At 41.1% G+C, this 20,635-nt stretch overlaps 1 protein-coding gene across 1 annotated transcript in view; it reads left to right on the forward strand.

The window, feature by feature from the left end:
* The window catches only part of tbl3 (transducin beta like 3), a 98,765-nt gene that overhangs the window by 12,783 nt on the left and 65,347 nt on the right, over positions 1-20,635 (forward strand). Inside the window, exons 8-13 of the mRNA XM_060901722.1 lie at positions 8,086-8,161; positions 8,341-8,437; positions 13,020-13,231; positions 18,868-19,009; positions 20,134-20,192; positions 20,353-20,459. Coding sequence (XP_060757705.1) covers positions 8,086-8,161; positions 8,341-8,437; positions 13,020-13,231; positions 18,868-19,009; positions 20,134-20,192; positions 20,353-20,459 — 693 coding nt within the window. The remainder of the gene's footprint in view (positions 1-8,085; positions 8,162-8,340; positions 8,438-13,019; positions 13,232-18,867; positions 19,010-20,133; positions 20,193-20,352; positions 20,460-20,635) is intronic.

Here is a 20,635-nt window from a genome sequence, read left to right on the forward strand (position 1 = left end):
GAGACTGATAGCCTTCCTGCTGTGACATTATGGACGTCAAGGTCATTCACTCAGACCGCTACCTATATAAATCATTTTAATTGTAAAAATTACTATTTAGATTTCTTGTTGGGCGGCACGGTGGTGTAGTGGTTAGCGCTGTCGCCTCACAGCAAGAAGGTCCAGGTTTGAGCCCCGTGGCCGGCGAGGGCCTTTCTGTGTGGAGTTTGCATGTTCTCCCCATGTCTGCGTGGGTTTCCTCCGGGTGCTCCGGTTTCCCCCACAGTCCAAAGACATGCAGGTTAGGTTAACTGGTGACTCTAAATTGAGCGTAGGTGTGAATGTGAGTGTGAATGGTTGTCTGTGTCTATGTGTCAGCCCTGTGATGACCTGGCGACTTGTCCAGGGTGTACCCCGCCGTTCGCCTGTAGTCAGCTGGGATAGGCTCCAGCTTGCCTGCGACCCTGTAGAACAGGATAAAGCGGCTACAGATAATGAGATGAGATGAGATGAGATTTCTTGTTAACGCTTAAAACTATTCATATGCCATTCTTGAGGTCTCAAGGCATTTATAAACGAAAGTGAGGCCATGTTTCTGCGTATACACTTTAAGTGAATATTCCAGTATATTTCACTGGACTGAGAAAAAAAATTGTTGGAGCATAATAAGCATGCTTTCTTACCAGTAAGGCACTTCTTTTTCCCTCTTCTTCTTTGCACTAGCACACACTTTACATATATTCCTATGGAAAGTGCCACCATTTCTAAAGTGTTGAGTGATATCAAGGTTTTTTTTTGTTTTGTTTGTTTTTTTTAACCTCTTGACCAATCAGATCGCCGGTTAGGGTAAAACAAGAAAAACAGACCTAGAGGACGTTGCTACTAAACAGTTTATCTTGTTAGTGAGTGAATATGAGCTTCATGACACATGAATTGGAAATATGTCTTTGCCAATATTCCAGTGTTGCAGCGTAACTAAGCGGAAAAGCCGAACTGTTTTTTGGGACAGGCGTGTGATGTGACATCCCACTTTAACATCCCACTTTAACCATAATAATAATGATAATAATTACAGTTGTGCTCATAAGTTTACATACCCTGGCAGAATCTATGATTTTTTTGACCATTTTTCAGAGAATATGAATGATAACACAAAAACATCTTTTCCACTCATGCTTAGTGGTTGGGTGAAACCATTTATTGTCAAACGACTGTTTTTTCTCTTTTTAAATCATAATGACAACAGAAACTACCCAAATGACCCTGATCAAAAGTTCACATACCCTGGTGATTTTGGCCTGATAACATGCACAGAAGTTGACACAAATGGGTTTGAATGGCTACTAAAGGTAACATCCTCACCTGTGATCTGTTTGCTTGTAATCAGTGTGTGTGCATAAAAGCTGAGTGAGTTTCTGGGATCCAGACAGACTCTTGCATCTTTCATCCAGCCACTGACGTGTCTGGATTCTGAGTCATTGGGAAAGCAAAAGAATTGTCAACGGATCTACGGGAAAAGGTAGCTGAACTGTATCAAACAGGAAAGGGATACAAAAAGATATCCACGGAATTGATAATGCCAGTCAGCAGTGTTCAAACTGTGATTAACAAATGGAAAATCAGGGGCTCTGTTAAAACCAAACCACGGTCAGGTAGGCGAACAAAAATTTACGCCAAACAGCACAGAGACAAGCCTCAAAACTTCTGGAACAAGGTAATTTGGAGTGATGAGACCAAAATTGAACTTTTTGGCCACAACCATAAACATTACATTTGGAGAGGTGTCAACAAGGCCTATGATGAAAGGAACACCATTGCTACTGTAAAGCACGGAGGTGGATCGCTGATGTTTTGGGGATGTGTGAGCTACACAGGCACAGGAAACTTGGTCAGAGTTGAAGGAAAGATGAATGCAGCACGTTATCAGCAAATACTGGAGGCAAATTTGCACTCATCAGCCCAGAAGCTGCGCATGGGACGTACTTGGACGTTCCAACGTGACAACGATCCAAAACACAAGGCCAAGTCGACCTGTCATTGGCTGCAGCAGAACAAAGTGAAGGTTCTGGAGTGGCCATCTCAGTCTCCTGACCTCAATATCATTGAGCCACTCTGGGGAGATCTCAAGCGTGCAGTTCATGCAAGACAGCCCAGGAATTTACAGGAACTGGAGGCTTTTTGCCAAGAAGAATGGGCAGCTTTACCATCTGAGAAAATAAAGAGCCTCATCCACAACTACCACAAAAGACTTCAGGCTGTCATTGATGTTAGAGGGGGCAATGCACGGTATTAAGAACTGGGGTATGTAAACTTTTGATCAGGGTCATTTGGATGTTTTTTGTTGTCATTATGATTTAAAAATAGAAAACACAGTCGTTTATCAATAAATGGCTTCACCCAACCATGAACCATGAGTGGGGAAAAAAGTTTTTGTGTTATCATTCATATTCTCTGAAAAAAGGCCAAGAAAGCAAAAATTTTGCCAGGGTATGTAAACTTATGAGCACAACTGTATTTATTTCAAAGCATTTCAGAGTCTCAATGCTCTAACGATTAAAAATAAATAGGTGCCCTATGGGGGCGGCACGGTGGTGTAGTGGTTAGCGCTGTCGCCTCACAGCAAGAAGGTCCTGGGTTCGAGCCCCGGGGCCAGCGAGGGCCCTTCTGTGCGGAGTTTGCATGTTCTCCCCGTGTCCGCGTGGGTTTCCTCCGGGTGCTCCGGTTTCCCCCACAGTCCAAAGACATGCAGGTTAGGTTAACTGGTGACTCTAAATTGACCGTAGGTGTGAGTGTGAGTGTGAATGGTTGTCTGTGTCTATGTGTCAGCCCTGTGATGACCTGGCGACTTGTCCAGGGTGTACCCCGCCTTTCGCCCGTAGTCAGCTGGGATAGGCTCCAGCTTGCCTGCGACCCTGTAGAAGGATAAAGCGGCTAGAGGTAATGAGATGAGATGAGGTGCCCTATGAGTACATGTGGCTACTGCTTATAAATAAAATAGTTTTCTGATCCCATGTCCATACAGTAAATATAGCATATATACATGTTATCAGTGATATTCGCTTCATCTCTTACAAGCATCACTGAGCTGTGAGCAGCATCAGCGCTTGTCGTGTTTTCGTTACCAGTTTTGTTTACTGTTTTGTTCAAAATACAGTGCTGTGAACTAAATGTATTTTCAAAATAGTAAGAAAGCACTTGTTCATGAATTGTCTAAGAAGCGTTATTTAGTGCTAATGAGCACATTTTGTTTCCCAAGTGTAGTGTAAAGACTCTAAAATAAAAAATTTAAAGCGAATAGCAGAAGTTTGACCAATTATACTTTATCTTTTAGTTTTCACGAAGGAGCTGATTTATTCCCGCATGGGACTTTTGTAATTGCAAACCGATCGGATCGCTCAAAAGATTCCAACGTTGTCTTGGCTGCCTTCGAGTTTTTGTTGAACGAGGTGAATTTCGTTGATCTTTTTATCTGCCGATTATCTTCCGATATACCACGAAGTTATAACAAGGTTTCTCTTTCTGGTTCTGATTGGTTCTGAAGTTTATCAAGAAGTAGAACGGGTAATCAAACTTGATCAGGATAAGTGCTGATTGGTTACGAAGTTTCGCTATTGTTACACTCATGCTTACAATATGATGACATCGTGGCTTCGCCACTCGTTCTTGTGTACCTTTGATAATGCGAGATCAACTGTTCATCGTTCTGGTGATTGTAATGCGTATGCACATTGTTAGACTCATTCTTACAACAGGATGACATAGTGGCTCCACCTCTATTGCCCCTTTTCCATCAAAGCAGTTCCAGGGCTGGTTCGGGGCCAGTGCTTAGTTTGGAACCGGGTTTTCTGTTTCCACTGACAAAGAACTGGCTCTGGGGCCAGAAAAACCGGTTCCAGGCTAGCACCAACTCTCTGCTGGGCCAGAGGAAAGAACCGCTTACGTCAGCGGGGGGGGCGGAGTTGTTAAGACCGACAACAATAACAAGACCGCGAAAGATCACCATTTTTAAGCAACGAGAAGCAGCAGCTGTACAAACACGAAGTCATCCATTATTATTATTGTTGTTGCTCCTTCTTCCGTGTTGTTTTTGCTTCGATATTCGCGCCAAGGTTTATGTAAACGTAGCGACGTAACTGACGTATACAACGACGTAACTGACATATACAGCGACGTAATGACGTGTCTCCGCTTAGCATCGCGAGCTATGGAAAAGCAAACTGGTTCTCAGCTGGCTCGCAAGTTGAACGAGTTGTGAACCAGCACCAGCCCTGGCCCCGAACCAGCCCTGGAACTGATTTGGTGGAAAAGGGGTATATGAGGCAGTAGCCACAATAAGGCTACCATGGGCAGCACGGTGGTGTAGTGGTTAGCGCTGTCGCCTCAGCGGCCGGTGAGGGCCTTTCTGTGCGGAGTTTGCATGTTCTCCCCGTGTCTGCGTGGGTTTCCTCCGGGTGCTCCGGTTTCCCCCACAGTCCAAAGACATGCAGGTTAGGTTGACGTGGGGTGGCCTTGGGCTGAGGTGCCCTTGAGCAAGGTACCTGACCCCTGACTGCTCCCCAGGCGCTCTAGTGTGGCTGCCCACTGCTCTGAGTGTGTGCGTGTGTTCACTGCTTCAGATGGGTTAAATGCAGAGGATGAATTTTACTGTGCTTGAAGTGTGCATGTGACAAATAAAGGTTTCTTCTTCTTCAATAATGATATTAACAAATAATGAATTACAACAATAAAAGCATATGTACATGAGTGTTTACATGTATTTAAAAAAAACCTCAGGAAAAATCACAACGGATTTAGAAGAGGTAGATGTACCGTCTCTCAAATCCTCTCAATACGCCACGTTATAGAGGAGATGAGAAGATGCAACAGGGACGTAGTTATGCTTTTTGTAGACTTTCAAAAAGCATTTGACTCCATAGACCGAGACACCATGTTTGAGATTCTCCCTCTCTACGGTATACCCCAACCCATCATCAATGCAATCGAGGCTCTATACATGAACACCTCTGCCACAGTCATCACCCTGATGGCGAGACAAGTCCCTTTGAAATAGTTGCTGATGTTATTATAATAATAATAATAATAATATTATTATTATTATTATTATTATTAAGTTCAATTTATATAGCGCCTTTCTCAAAACCCAAGGTCGCTTTACAATTATAGGGAACAAATAAATAAAAAGTACCAAAAAGAGGCCAGGATGTCATTCCAATGGTGTAGCAGCCACAGTCCCGCCAAAAGGTGCACGAAAACAAGTCCCACACCGCCACGACACTGCCGGCAACATGACTCGGAACACCACGCCATGGATCCACAAAGTGAGCACAGAAGCACCGCCGCGCAGAGCGCTGGTACGTCCCAAACCGTCTGCACAGCCGCCGCGACACCACCGACCAACATCGCTCGGAACACCACGCCAAGCACTGCTGCACAGAGCGCTGGACAACCACGATGTTAAAATGAGCAACTAGCTCACTGCAGTCCATAGCTACGAGCACAGGCATCACTCACGGCGAACCAAGGCCTGGAGGGAACCGACGCCCAAAACTAGCATATGCCTTGCATCTCTCACTTGACACCATGCATGAAAAAGGCATTGAAATCCAGCCGAGAATCTGACTGATTTAGACTTTGCGGACGATCTTGCTTTGATCACCCAAACAGTCAAGGATGCAGAAGCACTCTTTCAATCTCTTGAGGAAGCACACGCTCAAGTAGGACTTTACTGCAACGTGTCAAAGACTGCATTCGTAAGTACTGCCTCCTAGCCAGTAGAACTTAAATCATTATCTGGAGCTGACATAGTTAATGACTTTTTAAAAGGGAACTGAAGGCAAATTTTTTTTATTCTCAAAATTCAATTTCTCTCATTTTATTAAATATTGGAATGCATTTCTGATCGCTATTTTGTCGCTGCTATAGCAAGTTCTGAGTGTTTTAAATATGCTCTGTAATATATCAGTCCATATGTCAAAGCGATGGCCGTAAACGAGATTCGTTGAGACCTGTGCGAGACATCGTAGGACGGAAGTAAAACGTACAGCGGAAATCAAAGTGACCAACATCTGCCAACGTCGTCAAAAGACGCGCGCGCCCTCTTTCGAATGCTGACGTAATCAAGCCGGAAGTTTTGTTTGTTTTGATAGCAATCAGGAAAGTTTGAAAAAAGTAGGCAGTAATCGTCATTTAAACTCATTTTTGTGCAATATTTCGTTTGGAAAACAGTTTTCAAAATGGCGGCGCTGACACTTCACGTTTCGAAGTCTCGCACAAGTCTCGTGAAGATTGCGTGGATAAGCGACGCCTGCCGTGGACCAAACGAACTCAATTCAACACAATTAAAAACCGAATTAGCCGCCGCGACACCACCGAGCAACATCGCTCGGAATGTCACGCCAAGCATTAAAGCACAGAGCGCTGGACAACCATGATGTAAAATGAGCAACGAGGTCATTGCAGTCCACAGCTGGGAGCACAGGCATCACCCACGGCAAACCCAGGCCTGGAGGGAACCGACACCCAAAACTAGGTCCGGAGCTACACCACAACTGGTGGACAAAACACTCAAACATCAAACTACACAAACACACAGAAAAAAATAAATAAATAAAGTGAAAATAGAAAAAGAAAAAATAAAATTAAAAAAAGCTCTGGTGAGAAGCGGCAGCCAGAACGCACACGACGTACTCTCAACCGGAAACGAAAAAGAAAAAAAAAACAGTTGGTAGATACAGTGCTTTTATTTTGGTTTAAAAAAGATTAGGGAAGGGTTTTTTTTTCCATTCTTGTCTCAGCAAAGTGAATGATGTCAAGCCCACTGTTTGCGGTAATCACCCATGTGTTACAGATCACATTACTACCATGTAATTTATTTTATTTTTTTGGCAAAAATAAATGTTGGGGGCGAAAAAAGCATGACTTTTCACTTATTTTGTACGAATGGTCAGAAATGTATTTGAGCCATTCCACCGAATCGGTGCCATTTCCGTCCCTAGAAAATTATATGTATAAATTCACATAAAAATGTACTTTAAAATACATTTCCTTATTATGCAGAATGTCCTGCACATTGATCTGATTTCAAATTTAAGATATATAATTGTAAGGATTAATAAAAATTACCTAAAACACTGAAAAATAGCATGTGTTACCTGTCCCCGCACTCTAACTTTATACTTAACTATGAAATATTATGATTAAAATCCTTCAGAAACAGTATTTCTTTTGCACTGTTGTGTGACTCCATATCCTATCCATATAATAGGATATATTATATATTTTATATATATATTTAATATTAATATTAAATATATTTTTTTCATAAGAAATCCACAATATCTTAGTTAAAATACACATTTTAGTCGTGTCCATGGGTTTTCACTCAGTCCTGTTACCCAAACATATTACCCCATCTGACAAACTTGGAACATTCCATAAATCACATGCTCAACAGGAAGTTACATCAGTTGTGTCTTCTGAAGGCCATGGGAAGACCAAAAGTTAGTTCTCTCATTTGCTTTTCTGTATATTTCATGATTTTTTAACTTTGACTGATAAGGTCAATGTCAACATACTGTCCTGTTACTTAAATTATTTCTTAGATGATATTTGTTTATTTTAAAAATACAGATTTTTGGTAAATCACTAGAATGTGCTAAGTGTGGTCATGCTATTAGCGATGACGCCATGTGGCTTAATTCCATGTATTAGCTAATCCTAGGCTAAAAACTCAGTCCTGTTACTTTCAGAGTTTTGGTAACAGGACTGAAAAAAATGCAGCCATCTTTGACTTCCAAACCTTGTAACGTAGCCTGAGGTTGACCAATACACATTTTGAATAGTTAATGTGTGTTGTTATAATCAGTGTTGAAAAGATATAACAAATTAAGTTTAATTTGGGAGTGGTACAACAAGCAAATGGCACCCATTCGGTGGAACGTCCCATTTATGATAATGAATGGTATAACTATTTTCATTGTCTCTCACATCTTTGAAAGAATATATTTATTGATAGGTTTGCTGTTGATGCTTTTGTTTTAGTCCTTTATGAGCATTTCCTTTGTTGGGAATATCTAAGCTAAACTGCGATACCGTGTTTGATTCCAGCTCTGGGCGAGACAAAATCTGCACAGTCTGGGACCTGAAAGAGAGGAAAGTTAAGAGAACGGTTCCTGTGTATGAGGTATGACGGCTCCAGAAACCTGTATGTTGTTTATTGTACGCTTTTTTTTTCAAAATTGTATTTTATTGTAAGTTTGTTTTACTTAGAGAGTCGTAAATTGAGGTCTGTCATTTGTGTGTGTGTGTGTGTGTGTGTGTGTGTGTGTGTGTGTGTGTGTGTGTGTGTGTGTGTGTGTTTAGGCTGTAGAGGGAGTAGTCATTCTCCCTCAAAATGAGGATTATTCTGAGCTTGGGGTGAAAAGTAAAGAGCTCCACTTTGTCACCGCTGGCAGTAAAGGTAGATACCTGTCTCCTTCTGTATTACTGGTTAGTGATTCATTTCCTGGCTTATATAAAATACTTGACAAAGGTTTGAATCCCCAGTATACTATGTTAAACGTATGGCATATACATGTTTTATATTCCTCGTCAAAAAAATTCCCGTGCAGGGATTGGCCAAGGATGGCTCATGTGACATAGTTCCACCACTGATTAAGCACTGTATCTCGTGTCGTCAAAAAAAAAAGTATATGGCGTGAGTCAGTCATCGTATATCATCAATGTACCCTGAACTGATGTCACAATTTCAGGCTTTATGGCCGACTCGAGTCACAGCTGTGGCTCCTTGAACATTTCTGTGTGTGTAGATCGACGTATCATGATCATGCCTAGCGAGGCAGATGATAGCATGGTACATTGTACATGCGCAGGTCGAAGGTCGCGCCGACGTAAACGACAAACATGGCTGCCTCCAGTGAGTTTATGCCGAGATTCAGCCTTTACACTTTTTTAGTTTTGAGTTTTTTGATGAGGGATGTTTAACAGTTATTCCATGAAATAGAGTCATACATGAGCTGAGGAGGTGCGTAGCACTGAGTTGGCTATACAGTGGATTAAAAAGTGTACACACCCCGTTAAAATGATCGGTTTTTCTGACGTAAAAAAATGAGGCCACGATAAATAATTTCAAAACTTTTCCCACCTTTAATGTGACCTATAACCTGTACAATTCAATTGAAAAACAAACAAATCTGTTAGGGGGGAAAACATAAAAAAAAGTACAATAAGCTGGTTGCATAAGTGTGCACACCCTTAAACTAATACTTTGTTGAAGCACCTTTTGATTTAATTACAGCATTCAGTCTTTTTGGGTTCACACCTGCCATCGATTAAAATGACTCTGATCAACCCCAAATAAAGTTCAGACATTTACTCAGTTGCATCTTCCAGCAAAAGCCAGGGTTCACAGAGCGCTTACAAAGCGTCAAAGGGATCTCATTGTTGAAAGGTATCAGTCAGGAGAAGGGGACAAAAACATTTCCACCGCATTAGATATGCCATGGAACACAGTGAAGACAGTCATCAAGACGTGGAGAAAATATGGGACAGCAGTGACCATTACCGAGAACTGGATGTCCCTCCAAAATTGATGAAAAGACAAGATGAAAACTGGTCAGGGAGGCTGCCAAGAGGCCTACAGCAACACTGAAGGAGCTGCAGGAATTTCTGGCAAGTACTGGTTGTGTACTTCATGTGACAACAATTTCCTGTATTCTCCATACACTACCGTTCAAAAGTTTGGGGTCACTTTGAAATGTCCTTATTTTTGAAAGAAAAGCACTGTTCTTTTCAATGAAGATCACTTTAAACTAATCAGAAATCCACTCTATACATTGCTAATGTGGTAAATGACTATTCTAGCTGCAAATGTCTGGTTTTTGGTGCAATAGGTGTATAGAGGCCCATTTCCAGCAACTCTCACTTCAGTGTTCTAATGGTACAATGTGTTTGCTCATTGCCTCAGAAGGCTAATGGATGGTTAGAAAACCCTTGTACAATCATGTTAGCACAGCTGAAAACAGTTGAGCTCTTTAGAGAAGCTATAAAACTGACCTTCCTTTGAGCAGATTGAGTTTCTGGAGCATCACGTTTGTGGGGTCGATTAAATGCTCAAAATGGCCAGAAAAATGTCTTGACTATATTTTCTATTCATTTTACAACTTATGGTGGTAAATAAAAGTGTGACTTTTCATGGAAAACACAAAATTGTCTGGGTGACCCCAAACTTTTGAACGGTAGTGTATGTCTGGACTATGAGGTAGGGTCAAAGAAAAACATCCAGCCCTGGCTAAATTTTGCAAGAACATACATCAACTCTCCCAAAAGCATGTGGGAAAATGTGTTATGGTCTGATGAAACTAAACTTGAACTTTTTGGCCATAATTCCAAAAGGTATGTTTGGCGCAAAAACAACCCTGCGCATCACCAAAAGAACACCAGACCCACGGTGAAGCATGGTGGTGGCAGCATCATGTTTCAGGTTGTTTTTCATCAGCTGGAACAGGGGCTTTAGTCAAGGTGGAGGGAATTATGAACAGTTCTATATACCAGTCAATTTTGGCCCCAAACCTTCAGATGTCTGCTAGAAAGCTGAAGATGAAGAGGAATTTCATCTTTCAGCATGACAACGACCCTAAAAAAAAGTTTTGGAACAGCCCAGCCAGAGCCCAGACCTAAATCCAATCGAACATCTGTGGGGTGACCTGAAGAGGGTTGTGCACAAGAGCTGCCCTCGCAATCTGACAGATTTGGAGCACTTTTGCAAGGAAGAGTGGGCAAATATTGCCAAGTCTAGATGTGGCAGGCTGATAGACTCCGACCCAAAAAGACTGAATGCTGTAATTAAATCAAAAGATGCTTCAACAAAGTATTGGTTTAAGGGTGTGCATACTTATGCAACCAGCTTATTGTGCGTTTTTTATTTTTTTCCCCCTAACAGATTTGTTTGTTTTTCAATTGAATTGTACAGGTTATAGGTCACAGTAAAGGTGGGGAAAGTTTTGAAATTATTTATCATGATATATTTTTTTAATTTTTTTTTTTTACATCAGGAAAACCTATCATTTTAACGGGGTGTGTACACTTTTTACATCCACTGTAAGCCATGTACGACGAGATTGAGTGGAATAACTGTTTTATTCTATCCGCCTTCACTGGATTTTGAGAAACGGAGCATTTTTATTTTTATTTTTGGCAAATTCGATAAATAACAACTTTATACAAAACGTCCGACAAAATCATTTCCGATTAGAATGTAAACAAACCGGCGAAATGACAGGAGCAATTTGTGAAAAATGTGATAATAAGAATGCTTGAAGAATAAAAAAAAAAAAAAGATACGCTCTTCCCATCAAATACTTTTATTCCGTGTTTTGTTACCTGTTTTTTGGAGTTTTGTTTTTGAGTACAGTTTTTATTTCATCCTCGGTTGATTCAGCAATACACTCCGCCATTTTGTTTTTCTCTACTCGTGGTATATGAGCTGATATCCTAGTAGTAGTCAATCATAGCACGCGATTCAGACTTCAGAGAATCCATAATTTCAACCGGAGCCTCTCAGGCCATCCTTAAAAAAAAATCCGTTTCCTGGCCACCGGGTGAGCAAAAAAAAATTCAGTCGGGAGGGAGGGATTTTTTTTTTTTTTTATGGATGGATAAGAAATCGCAATGCTGTGTTTGCTTTTTCTTTCAGTACTTTTTTATTACAAAAGCAGACACATTTAATAAAATGACAGTTTAATCAACTGAAACTTGTACAAAAACTTTAAGTTAGCATTTTAAATGCTGACTGCAACATTTGCAAAACTTTTACAAAGGTACTTAAAATGTCCGACACACGGACTTTTTGTAGTTCTAAATCGAGCGTTAGGCCTAGTTCAGATAAAATTACACTATTAAAATGATCACTGAATGATTTGTTTTTCTGAATCTTTACTGTTTTGTTGTTCGCTAGAATACCATTTTGCGATTTCACACTTAAGCAAAATTTAAAACTCCGCATCTCCTTCCTTCATGGTGGCTGCCGTTTTTTTGTGCCGCACGGCGCATGCACAGAGCTGATTCAGTTCGGAGTGCGCGCGCACTCGGCGGAGGCAGTAGTGTGTCGGGGCTGTCGGAGGGAACAGAAGCAGAGATAACGCTTATTTTGTCTCCGGTAAACCAGTCTTCTCTCGTTCAATTACATGCTGGCATCAAAAGACACCGTTGGTTGTAAATGAACCCAAACTGAGTGGTTGGAGTGTATTTTCATACACAAATGGAGAAATGTTCGCTGAGTGTTTAATTGTGTAGCCCCACTGCAGACCGTTGTCGTTGTTAATTCATAGCATGCTCAGCTGCGTGAATGTGTCATGCACCGAAAATAAGAGATTTACAAGCCAGGAACGCCTCATGATGCAATACGCAAGAAAAGGAAGATGATTTACTGCCATTTTACTTTGTATTTGAGTAAAGTGAATAAATAAATGGTCTGTGGAAAATACATTTAATCCTGGGAACTGCGTGCACAGGAGTTTATTGTGTGTTTACCCCCTCGGCTGGCTACTTATTTGTCATGGCTGGCTAGTATGAGCCTTAGTGGAAAGCCCTGGGAATGCGGAAATGTCAAGTTCGATTTTAGATTTACGAACCCGAAAAAAAATGTCAAAAAAACGGCGTTAAAAAAAAAATTTCAACCGCACAAACGGCACTCGCCCGGCCGGTGGACCGGAAACAGAACATTTTTTAATAATGGCCTCAGTGCATAGTATATTTGATTAATATGCTCACCGCTGATGGGTGTTTGTCTGACGTCTGGTTACATGCATTAAGTAAACAATATTGTATTCGCTGTGTCCATTTTGTACTTTTATTTTAATGACAATAATTGTTAAACAACCTAGTGCGCTGAAATATAGTTTATTCATTCATTCATTTTCAGGAACTGCTTTGTCACCATATTGACATCAGATCGTGATTTGACTTTTTTTGTTTGAGGTTTTCACTGTGGTGGTATTATTAACGTGATATGGACGCACTAATTGACTTGTCGTGTTCCCTAGGTGTGCTGAAGGTGTGGGAGTCGAGCTCGGCTCAGTGTGTGTTCACACAGACGCTACCAGACGCTGCGCTGTCCCAGTCAGTGCAAGAAGACGGGGATCCTCTTAGCTTGCTGTACTGCCTGTTCCTGCCTCTCTGCAACCGCCTGGCTACAGTCACCGCCGAGCACAACATCCTGTTCTACCAGCTGCCCGCTCTCACTGTACAGCACCAGGTGAGCGCTGATCACTCACAGACCCATGGAAAAACCTTCCTCCTGACGTGCTTAGATATTTTCGGTAGATGCCCGACAGTAGTAGGAGTGGTGATAGAATGATATATTGTTCTATTGGCAACCAATCCTGCCATATTAATAACACTGGCATAACTAAAAGGGCACGCAGTAGAGTGTATATGTTACGAGTACAGGTGAATTTTTTTTTTTTTAAATCAGGTGATTCTAGATTTACCGAGGTGAATTAGGGTTGGGAGTAGAATCATTTCTGAGTTGCAAATAAATCCTCTGTGGTGTAGTGGTAAAGTGGGGGACTTCAAAGCAGAAGGTCTTGAGTTTGATTCCCAGCAATGACAGTAAAAAGGGGGGGGGGGAAGCAAATTAAATTAGACAGACAGAAAGACAGGTATAGAAGTGTGATTCTACATAGAGAGGTATAAAAGGATAGAAGATACAAAGGAGGTGGGGTGAGTGAGAAACGAGGGGGAAAGGTGAATGGAGAGTGGTTGTCAAAATGTTCTCATTCTTTCATGAACCCCCCAAAAATCCTTTTTAAGAATATCGACCTACAGTGGTGCTTGAAAGTTTAGAGTTTTCTATATTTCTGCATAAATATGACCTAAAACATCATCAGATTTTCACACAAGTCCTAAAAGTAGATAAAGAGAACCCAGTTAAACAAACGAGACAAAAATATTATACTTGGTCATTTATTTATTGAGGAAAATGATCAAATATTACATGTGTGAGTGGCAAAAGTATGTGAAGCTTTGCTTTCAGTATCTGGTGTGACCCCCTTGTGCAGCAATAACTGCAACTAAATGTTTCCGGTAACTGTTGATCAGTCCTGCACACCGGCTTGGAGGAATTTTAGCCCATTCCTCCATACAGAACAGCTTCAACTCTGGGATGTTGGTGGGTTTCCTCACATGAACTGCTCGCTTCAGGTCCTTCCACAACATTTCCATTGGATTAAGGTCAGGACTTTGACTTGGCCATTCCAAAACATGAACTTTTATTCTTCTTTAACTATTCTTTGGTAGAATGACTTGTGTGCTTAGGGTCGTTGTCTTGCTGCATGACCCACCTTCTCTTGAGATTCAATTCATGGACAGATGTCCTGACGTTTTCCTTTAGAATTCGCTGGTATAATTCAGAATTCATTGTTCCATCAATGATGGCAAGCCGTCCTGGCCCAGATGCAGCAAAACAGGCCCAAACCATGATACTACCACCACCATGTTTCACAGATGGGATAAGGTTCTTATGCTGGAATGCAGCGTTTTCCTTTCTCCAAACATAATGCTTCTCATTTAAACCAGAAAGTTCTATTTTTGTCTCATCCATCCACAAAACATTTTTCCAATAGCCGTCTGGCTTGTCCACATGATCTTTAGCAAAGTGCAGACGAGCAGCAATGTTCTTTTTGGAGAGCAGTGGCTTTCTCCTTGCAACCCTGCCATGCACGCCATTCTTGTTCAGTGTTCTCCTGATGGTGGACTCATGAACATTAGCCAATGTGAGAGAGGCCTTCAGTTGCTTAGAAGTTACCCTGGGGTCCTTTGTGGCCTTGCCGACGATTATACGCTTTGCTCTTGGAGTGATCTTTGTTGGTCGACCACTCCTGGGGAGGGTAACAATGGTCTTGAATTTCCTCCATTTGTACACAATCTGTCTGACTGTGGATTGGTGGAGTCCAAACTCTTTAGAGATGGTTTTGTAACCTTTTCCAGCCTGATGAGCATCAACAACACTTTTTCTGAGGTCCTCAGAAATCTCCTTTGTTTGTGCCATGATACACTTCCACAAACATGTTGTGAAGATCAGACTTTGATAGATCCCTGTTCTTTAAATAAAACAGGGTGCCCACTCACACCTGATTGTCATCCCATTGATTGAAAACACCTGACTCTAATTTCACCTTCAAATTAACTGCTAATCCTAGAGGTCCACATACTTTTGCCACTCACATATGTAATATTGGATCATTTTCCTCAATAAATAAATGACCGAGTATAATATTTTTGACTCATTTGTTTAATTGGGTTCTCTTTATCTACTTTTAGGACTTGTGTGAAAATCTGATGATGTTTTAGGTCATATTTTTACAGAAATATAGAAAATTCTAAAGGGTTCACAAACTTTCAAGCACCACTGTAATTCACCTCAGTAAATCCAGATTCACCTGATTTTCAAAAATCATCTGTAACACATGCCTCCGCCAAGCCAACATCAAAATCCAATCACTTGAGCCTTGGATCTAAAGCTGTACATCAAATTTCATCAAAATCAGTTCAGGACTTTTTTTGAGTTACAAAAATAAAAATATCCTGAATACATACTGTACATATCTGGATTTGAATCAAAATCTAATCAGTTGTTCTTTGGCCCACCTTTCCTCAATTTCTTCACACTCCATTCACTACTTTTTGAGTTACGTTGGAAAAAGACAAACAAACAAGCAGAGATGAAAATATAACCACCTCCTCCAACAACGTTGGCGGAGGTAAAAATGAAATGAAAAACTGAAAACGTTGTCACCTCTTGCTGTAAACCTCACCAGCTTTCACTGCAGAAAACCTGCATGATTCTGATTGGCTGTTTCTCACTTCAGTCAGGTTGCAGCCAGTAAAATGTGATTAAACAAACTAAACGATGCGTTAATTTGATGTCTGGGGCAGTTAAACGTGGACAACAATTGTAATGATAGCTTTTATGAATATTATTATATCACACCTACTGTGCTATCAGACACAAACTGTTCTGGAACTGTTATCAAATATTTAAGAGTTCAAACCTTAAATCCTCTCAGCTACGCCTCTGCTTAGGACAGTTAGATGAGAGTTTGTATCTGTAACACACCATTACATACAGCCCCGATTCCAAAAAAGTTGGGACAAAGTACAAATTGTAAATAAAAACGGAATGCAATGATGTGGAAGTTTCAAAATTCCATATTTTATTCAGAATAGAACATAGATGACATATCAAATGTTTAAACTGAGAAAATGTATCATTTAAAGAGAAAAATTAGATGATTTTACATTTCATGACAACAACACATCTCAGAGTTGGGACAAGGCCATGTTTACCACTGTGAGACATCCCCTTTTCTCTTTACAACAGTCTGTAAACGTCTGGGGACTGAGGAGACAAGTTGCTCAAGTTTAGGGATAGGAATGTTAACCCATTCTTGTCTAATGGAGGATTCTAGTTGCTCAACTGTCTTAGGGCTTTTTTGTCGTATCTTCCGTTTTATGATGCGCCAAATGTTTTCTATGGGTGAAAGATCTGGACTGCAGGCTGGCCAGTTCAGTACCCAGACCCTTCTTCTACGCAGCCATGATGCTGTAATTGATGCAGTATGTGGTTTGGCATTGTCATGTTGGAAAATGCAAGGTCTTCCCTGAAAGAGACGTCGTCTGGATGGGAGCATATGTTGCTCTAGAACCTGGATATACCTTTCAGCATTGATGGTGTCTTTCCAGATGTGTAAGCTGCCCATGCCACACGCACTAATGCAACCCCATACCATCAGAGATGCAGGCTTCTGAACTGAGCGCTGATAACAACTCGGGTCGTCCTTCTCCTCTTTAGTCCGAATGACACGGCGTCCCTGATTTCCATAAAGAACTTCAAATTTTGATTCGTCTGACCACAGAACAGTTTTCCGCTTTGCCACAGTCCATTTTAAATGAGCCTTGGCCCAGAGAAGACGTCTGCGCTTCTGGATCATGTTTAGATACGGCTTCTTCTTTGAACTATAGAGTTTTAGCTGGCAACGGCGGATGGCACGGTGAATTGTGTTCACAGATAATGTTCTCTGGAAATATTCCTGAGCCCATTTTGTGATTTCCAATACAGAAGCATGCCTGTATGTGATGCAGTGCCGTCTAAGGGCCCGAAGATCACGGGCACCCAGTATGGTTTTCCGGCCTTGACCCTTACGCACAGAGATTCTTCCAGATTCTCTGAATCTTTTGATGATATTATGCACTGTAGATGATGATATGTTCAAACTCTTTGCAATTTTACACTGTCGAACTCCTTTCTGATACTGCTCCACTATTTGTCGGTGCAGAATTAGGGGGATTGGTGATCCTCTTCCCATCTTTACTTCTGAGAGCCGCTGCCACTCCAAGATGCTCTTTTTATACCCAGTCATGTTAATGACCTATTGCCAATTGACCTAATGAGTTGCAATTTGGTCCTCCAGCTGTTCCTTTTTTGTACCTTTAACTTTTCCAGCCTCTTATTGCCCCTGTCCCAACTTTTTTGAGATGTGTTGCTGTCATGAAATTTCAAATGAGCCAATATTTGGCATGAAATTTCAAAATGTCTCACTTTCAACATTTGATATGTTGTGTATGTTCTATTGTGAATACAAGATCAGTTTTTGAGATTTGTAAATTATTGCATTCCGTTTTTATTTACAATTTGTACTTTGTCCCAACTTTTTTGGAATCGGGGTTGTACCATTTTGTTATTTTCTACTCACGGTGTATGAGCTGATAGCCTAGTAGTAGAGTAGCCAATCGGAGCACGCAATTGCTCACATCCAGTCAATGTCGATAGAATATACTTGAATATACTATGAATCTCATCTCATTATCTGTAGCCGCTTTATCCTGTTCTACAGGGTCGCAGGCAAGCTGGAGCCTATCCCAGCTGACTACGGGCGAAAGGCGGGGTACACCCTGGACAAGTCGCCAGGTCATCACAGGGCTGACACCTAGACACAGACAACCATTCACACTCACATTCACACCTAATCTCAATTTAGAGTCACCAGTTAACCTAACCTGCATGTCTTTGGACTGTGGGGGAAACCGGAGCACCCGGAGGAAACCCATGCGGACACGGGGAGAACATGCAAACTCCACACAGAAAGGCCCTCGCCGGCCACGGGGCTCGAACCCAGACCTTCTTGCTGTGAGGCGACAGCGCTAACCACTACACCACCGTGCCGCCCCCTACTGAAACCAAATTAAGTTTTTACTGCCGCACTGGTGATAACAGGCGAGTTTATAGCCTATTGATATATTGAATGTAAATTGTTGACTGCACTCATTTTGACGTTTCGATGTTAAAAGATATCAAGCAGAAAGTTGGAAACATGTTAAAATAGAATCAAATGAAACGAATGGGAAATTAGCCTCGTCGTTGTTTTACTGATTCCCAGTGAAACAGTGTTCAAAACTTGTTGACTCATTAAACTCCTCATTTTGCCATGCAGATTTCATGGTTGCCCTTTTTAAATGGATGTTCAGTGATTATTTGGCCCTCAATGACTTAGAAATCGAGTGATGTGGCCCTCAATGAAAATGAGTTTGACACCCCGATGTAAGGGGTAATGTCCAGGTGAGCTGATCATTATTGAGAAATAAACCCTGACAGGGTGATGCAAGAAGGGGGTTTCAGTAATTTGACACAAAATATGATTTTATGGCGTGGTGGGACACAAATAACACACCATCAAATGCTGTAATTGACCAAACACAATCAAGGATTTAAACGAGCCGTGTGGTAGAATACGATAGAATAGAATAAATATAGTCATATCACTGTTTTAAAACAAAAAGTCTCATGGATTTTTTTTTTTTGGGGGGGGTTGTTTGTTTTGTGTTCTTCTGTAGTTTGTGGGCTATAACGATGACATCCTGGATGTGAGGTTTCTGGGAAAAAAGGACAGTCACATAGTAGTGGCCACAAACAGTTCGCAGCTCAAGGTGTTCGAGCTGGCCACCAACAGCTGCCAAATACTCTACGGGCACACAGGTAAGTGACGGCCAGCAGGTGGCAGGTTTGAGTCACGTACATCCTGTAATCAGGACAGTTGTATGTGTGTGCGTGACGTTTAAAGGAGAACTGAAGGCAATTTTTAATTTTTTTAAAATTATCAAAATTCTATTTCTCATTTAATTAAATATTGGAATGCATTTCTGATAGCTATTTTGTCGCTGCTATAGCAAGTTCTGAGTGTTTGAAATATGCTCTGTAATATATCAGTCCATTTGTCAAAGCGATGGCCGTAAACGAGATTCGTTGAGACCTGTGCGAGACATCGTAGGACGGAAGTAAAACGTACAGCGGAAATCCAAGTGACCAACATCTGCCAACGTTGTCAGAAGACGCCCACGAAGCCCCCCTTCGAATGCAATGAATGAATGAATGGTTTATTTCGAAATTCATATTTACACGTACATATATCTGAACATAACATTTACAAAACGCGATTCTGAGGTGACCCCCAAAGACTAATAGTCTGTCAGCCAAATTAACTATATACATCCAATAGTATTATTTACATTTGTGTGGCTGGAGGACACCCTATTAAAAATAAAAAAGAGAAGAAAAAAAAATTAAGACTGAATGCTGACGTAATTAAGCCGGAAGTTGTGTTTGTTTTGATAGCAATCCGGAAAGTTTGAAAAAAGTAGGCAGTAATCGTCATTTAAACTCATTTTTGTGCAATATTTCGTTTGGAAAAGAGTTTTCAAAATGGTGGCACTGACACGTCACGTTTTGAAGTCTCGCACAAGTCTCGTGAAGATCGCGCGGATAAGCGACGCCTGCCGTGGACCAAACGAACTCAGTTCAACATGGCTAAAAACCGAATAGGCCGATAAGTATAATATTTAATTGCAATTAGTTGCCAATACGAGTCACGATATGAGGTTACTAAAACCGAAAACAGAATTGAATAACACGTTAATTAAGAAATAAAGCAAGTTTAAGAATGACTTCAGTTCTCCTTTAATATCTGAATAATATCGGCGTTAAATCTAGGTTTATGCATTTAGTCAATCAGCAAAGCTGTGTGTATTTATTCTCCTTTTCAAATTTTTCTTTGCAAATTCCAATTATTATTATTATTATTATTATTATTACTTTTTTTGTAGACACTGTCCTGTCACTGGATGTGTTCAGAAAACATTGCATGTTTGCAAGCTGTGGCAAGGTGAGGGGATTTTATTTATTTATTTATTAATCAGTCCAGTTTATCCCCTGAGTGATGACATGAAATACACAATTCCAAATACAGATGAGTTTTGGAAGTTGCTACAGAGAAGCTCTTGTTCCCTCTATAAAAGTGTGTGTGTGTGTCCATATTTGTACAGGATAATTCTGTGCGTGTTTGGAAGATGGACCCTGTGACTGGTCATGTACAGTGTGTGGCTCAGGGTCATGGCCACTCCAACGCTGTGGGCTCCATTTCCTGCTCCAGGTCACACAAAATCTTATTTCAGTAATTCAATAGATAAGATGCTCTCTAATGCCGCTTTTCCACTACAAACGCGGCTGAGTCGGGCTGAGCCGTGCCGTGCTGAGTCGGGCTGTTGGAGTTGCATTTCGACTACGACCGCACTGAACCGTGCTGGCTGGAAGTGGGTGGACACTTTG

This window comes from Neoarius graeffei, chromosome 20, assembly GCF_027579695.1.
Source record: "Neoarius graeffei isolate fNeoGra1 chromosome 20, fNeoGra1.pri, whole genome shotgun sequence".
NCBI lineage: Eukaryota > Metazoa > Chordata > Actinopteri > Siluriformes > Ariidae > Neoarius > Neoarius graeffei.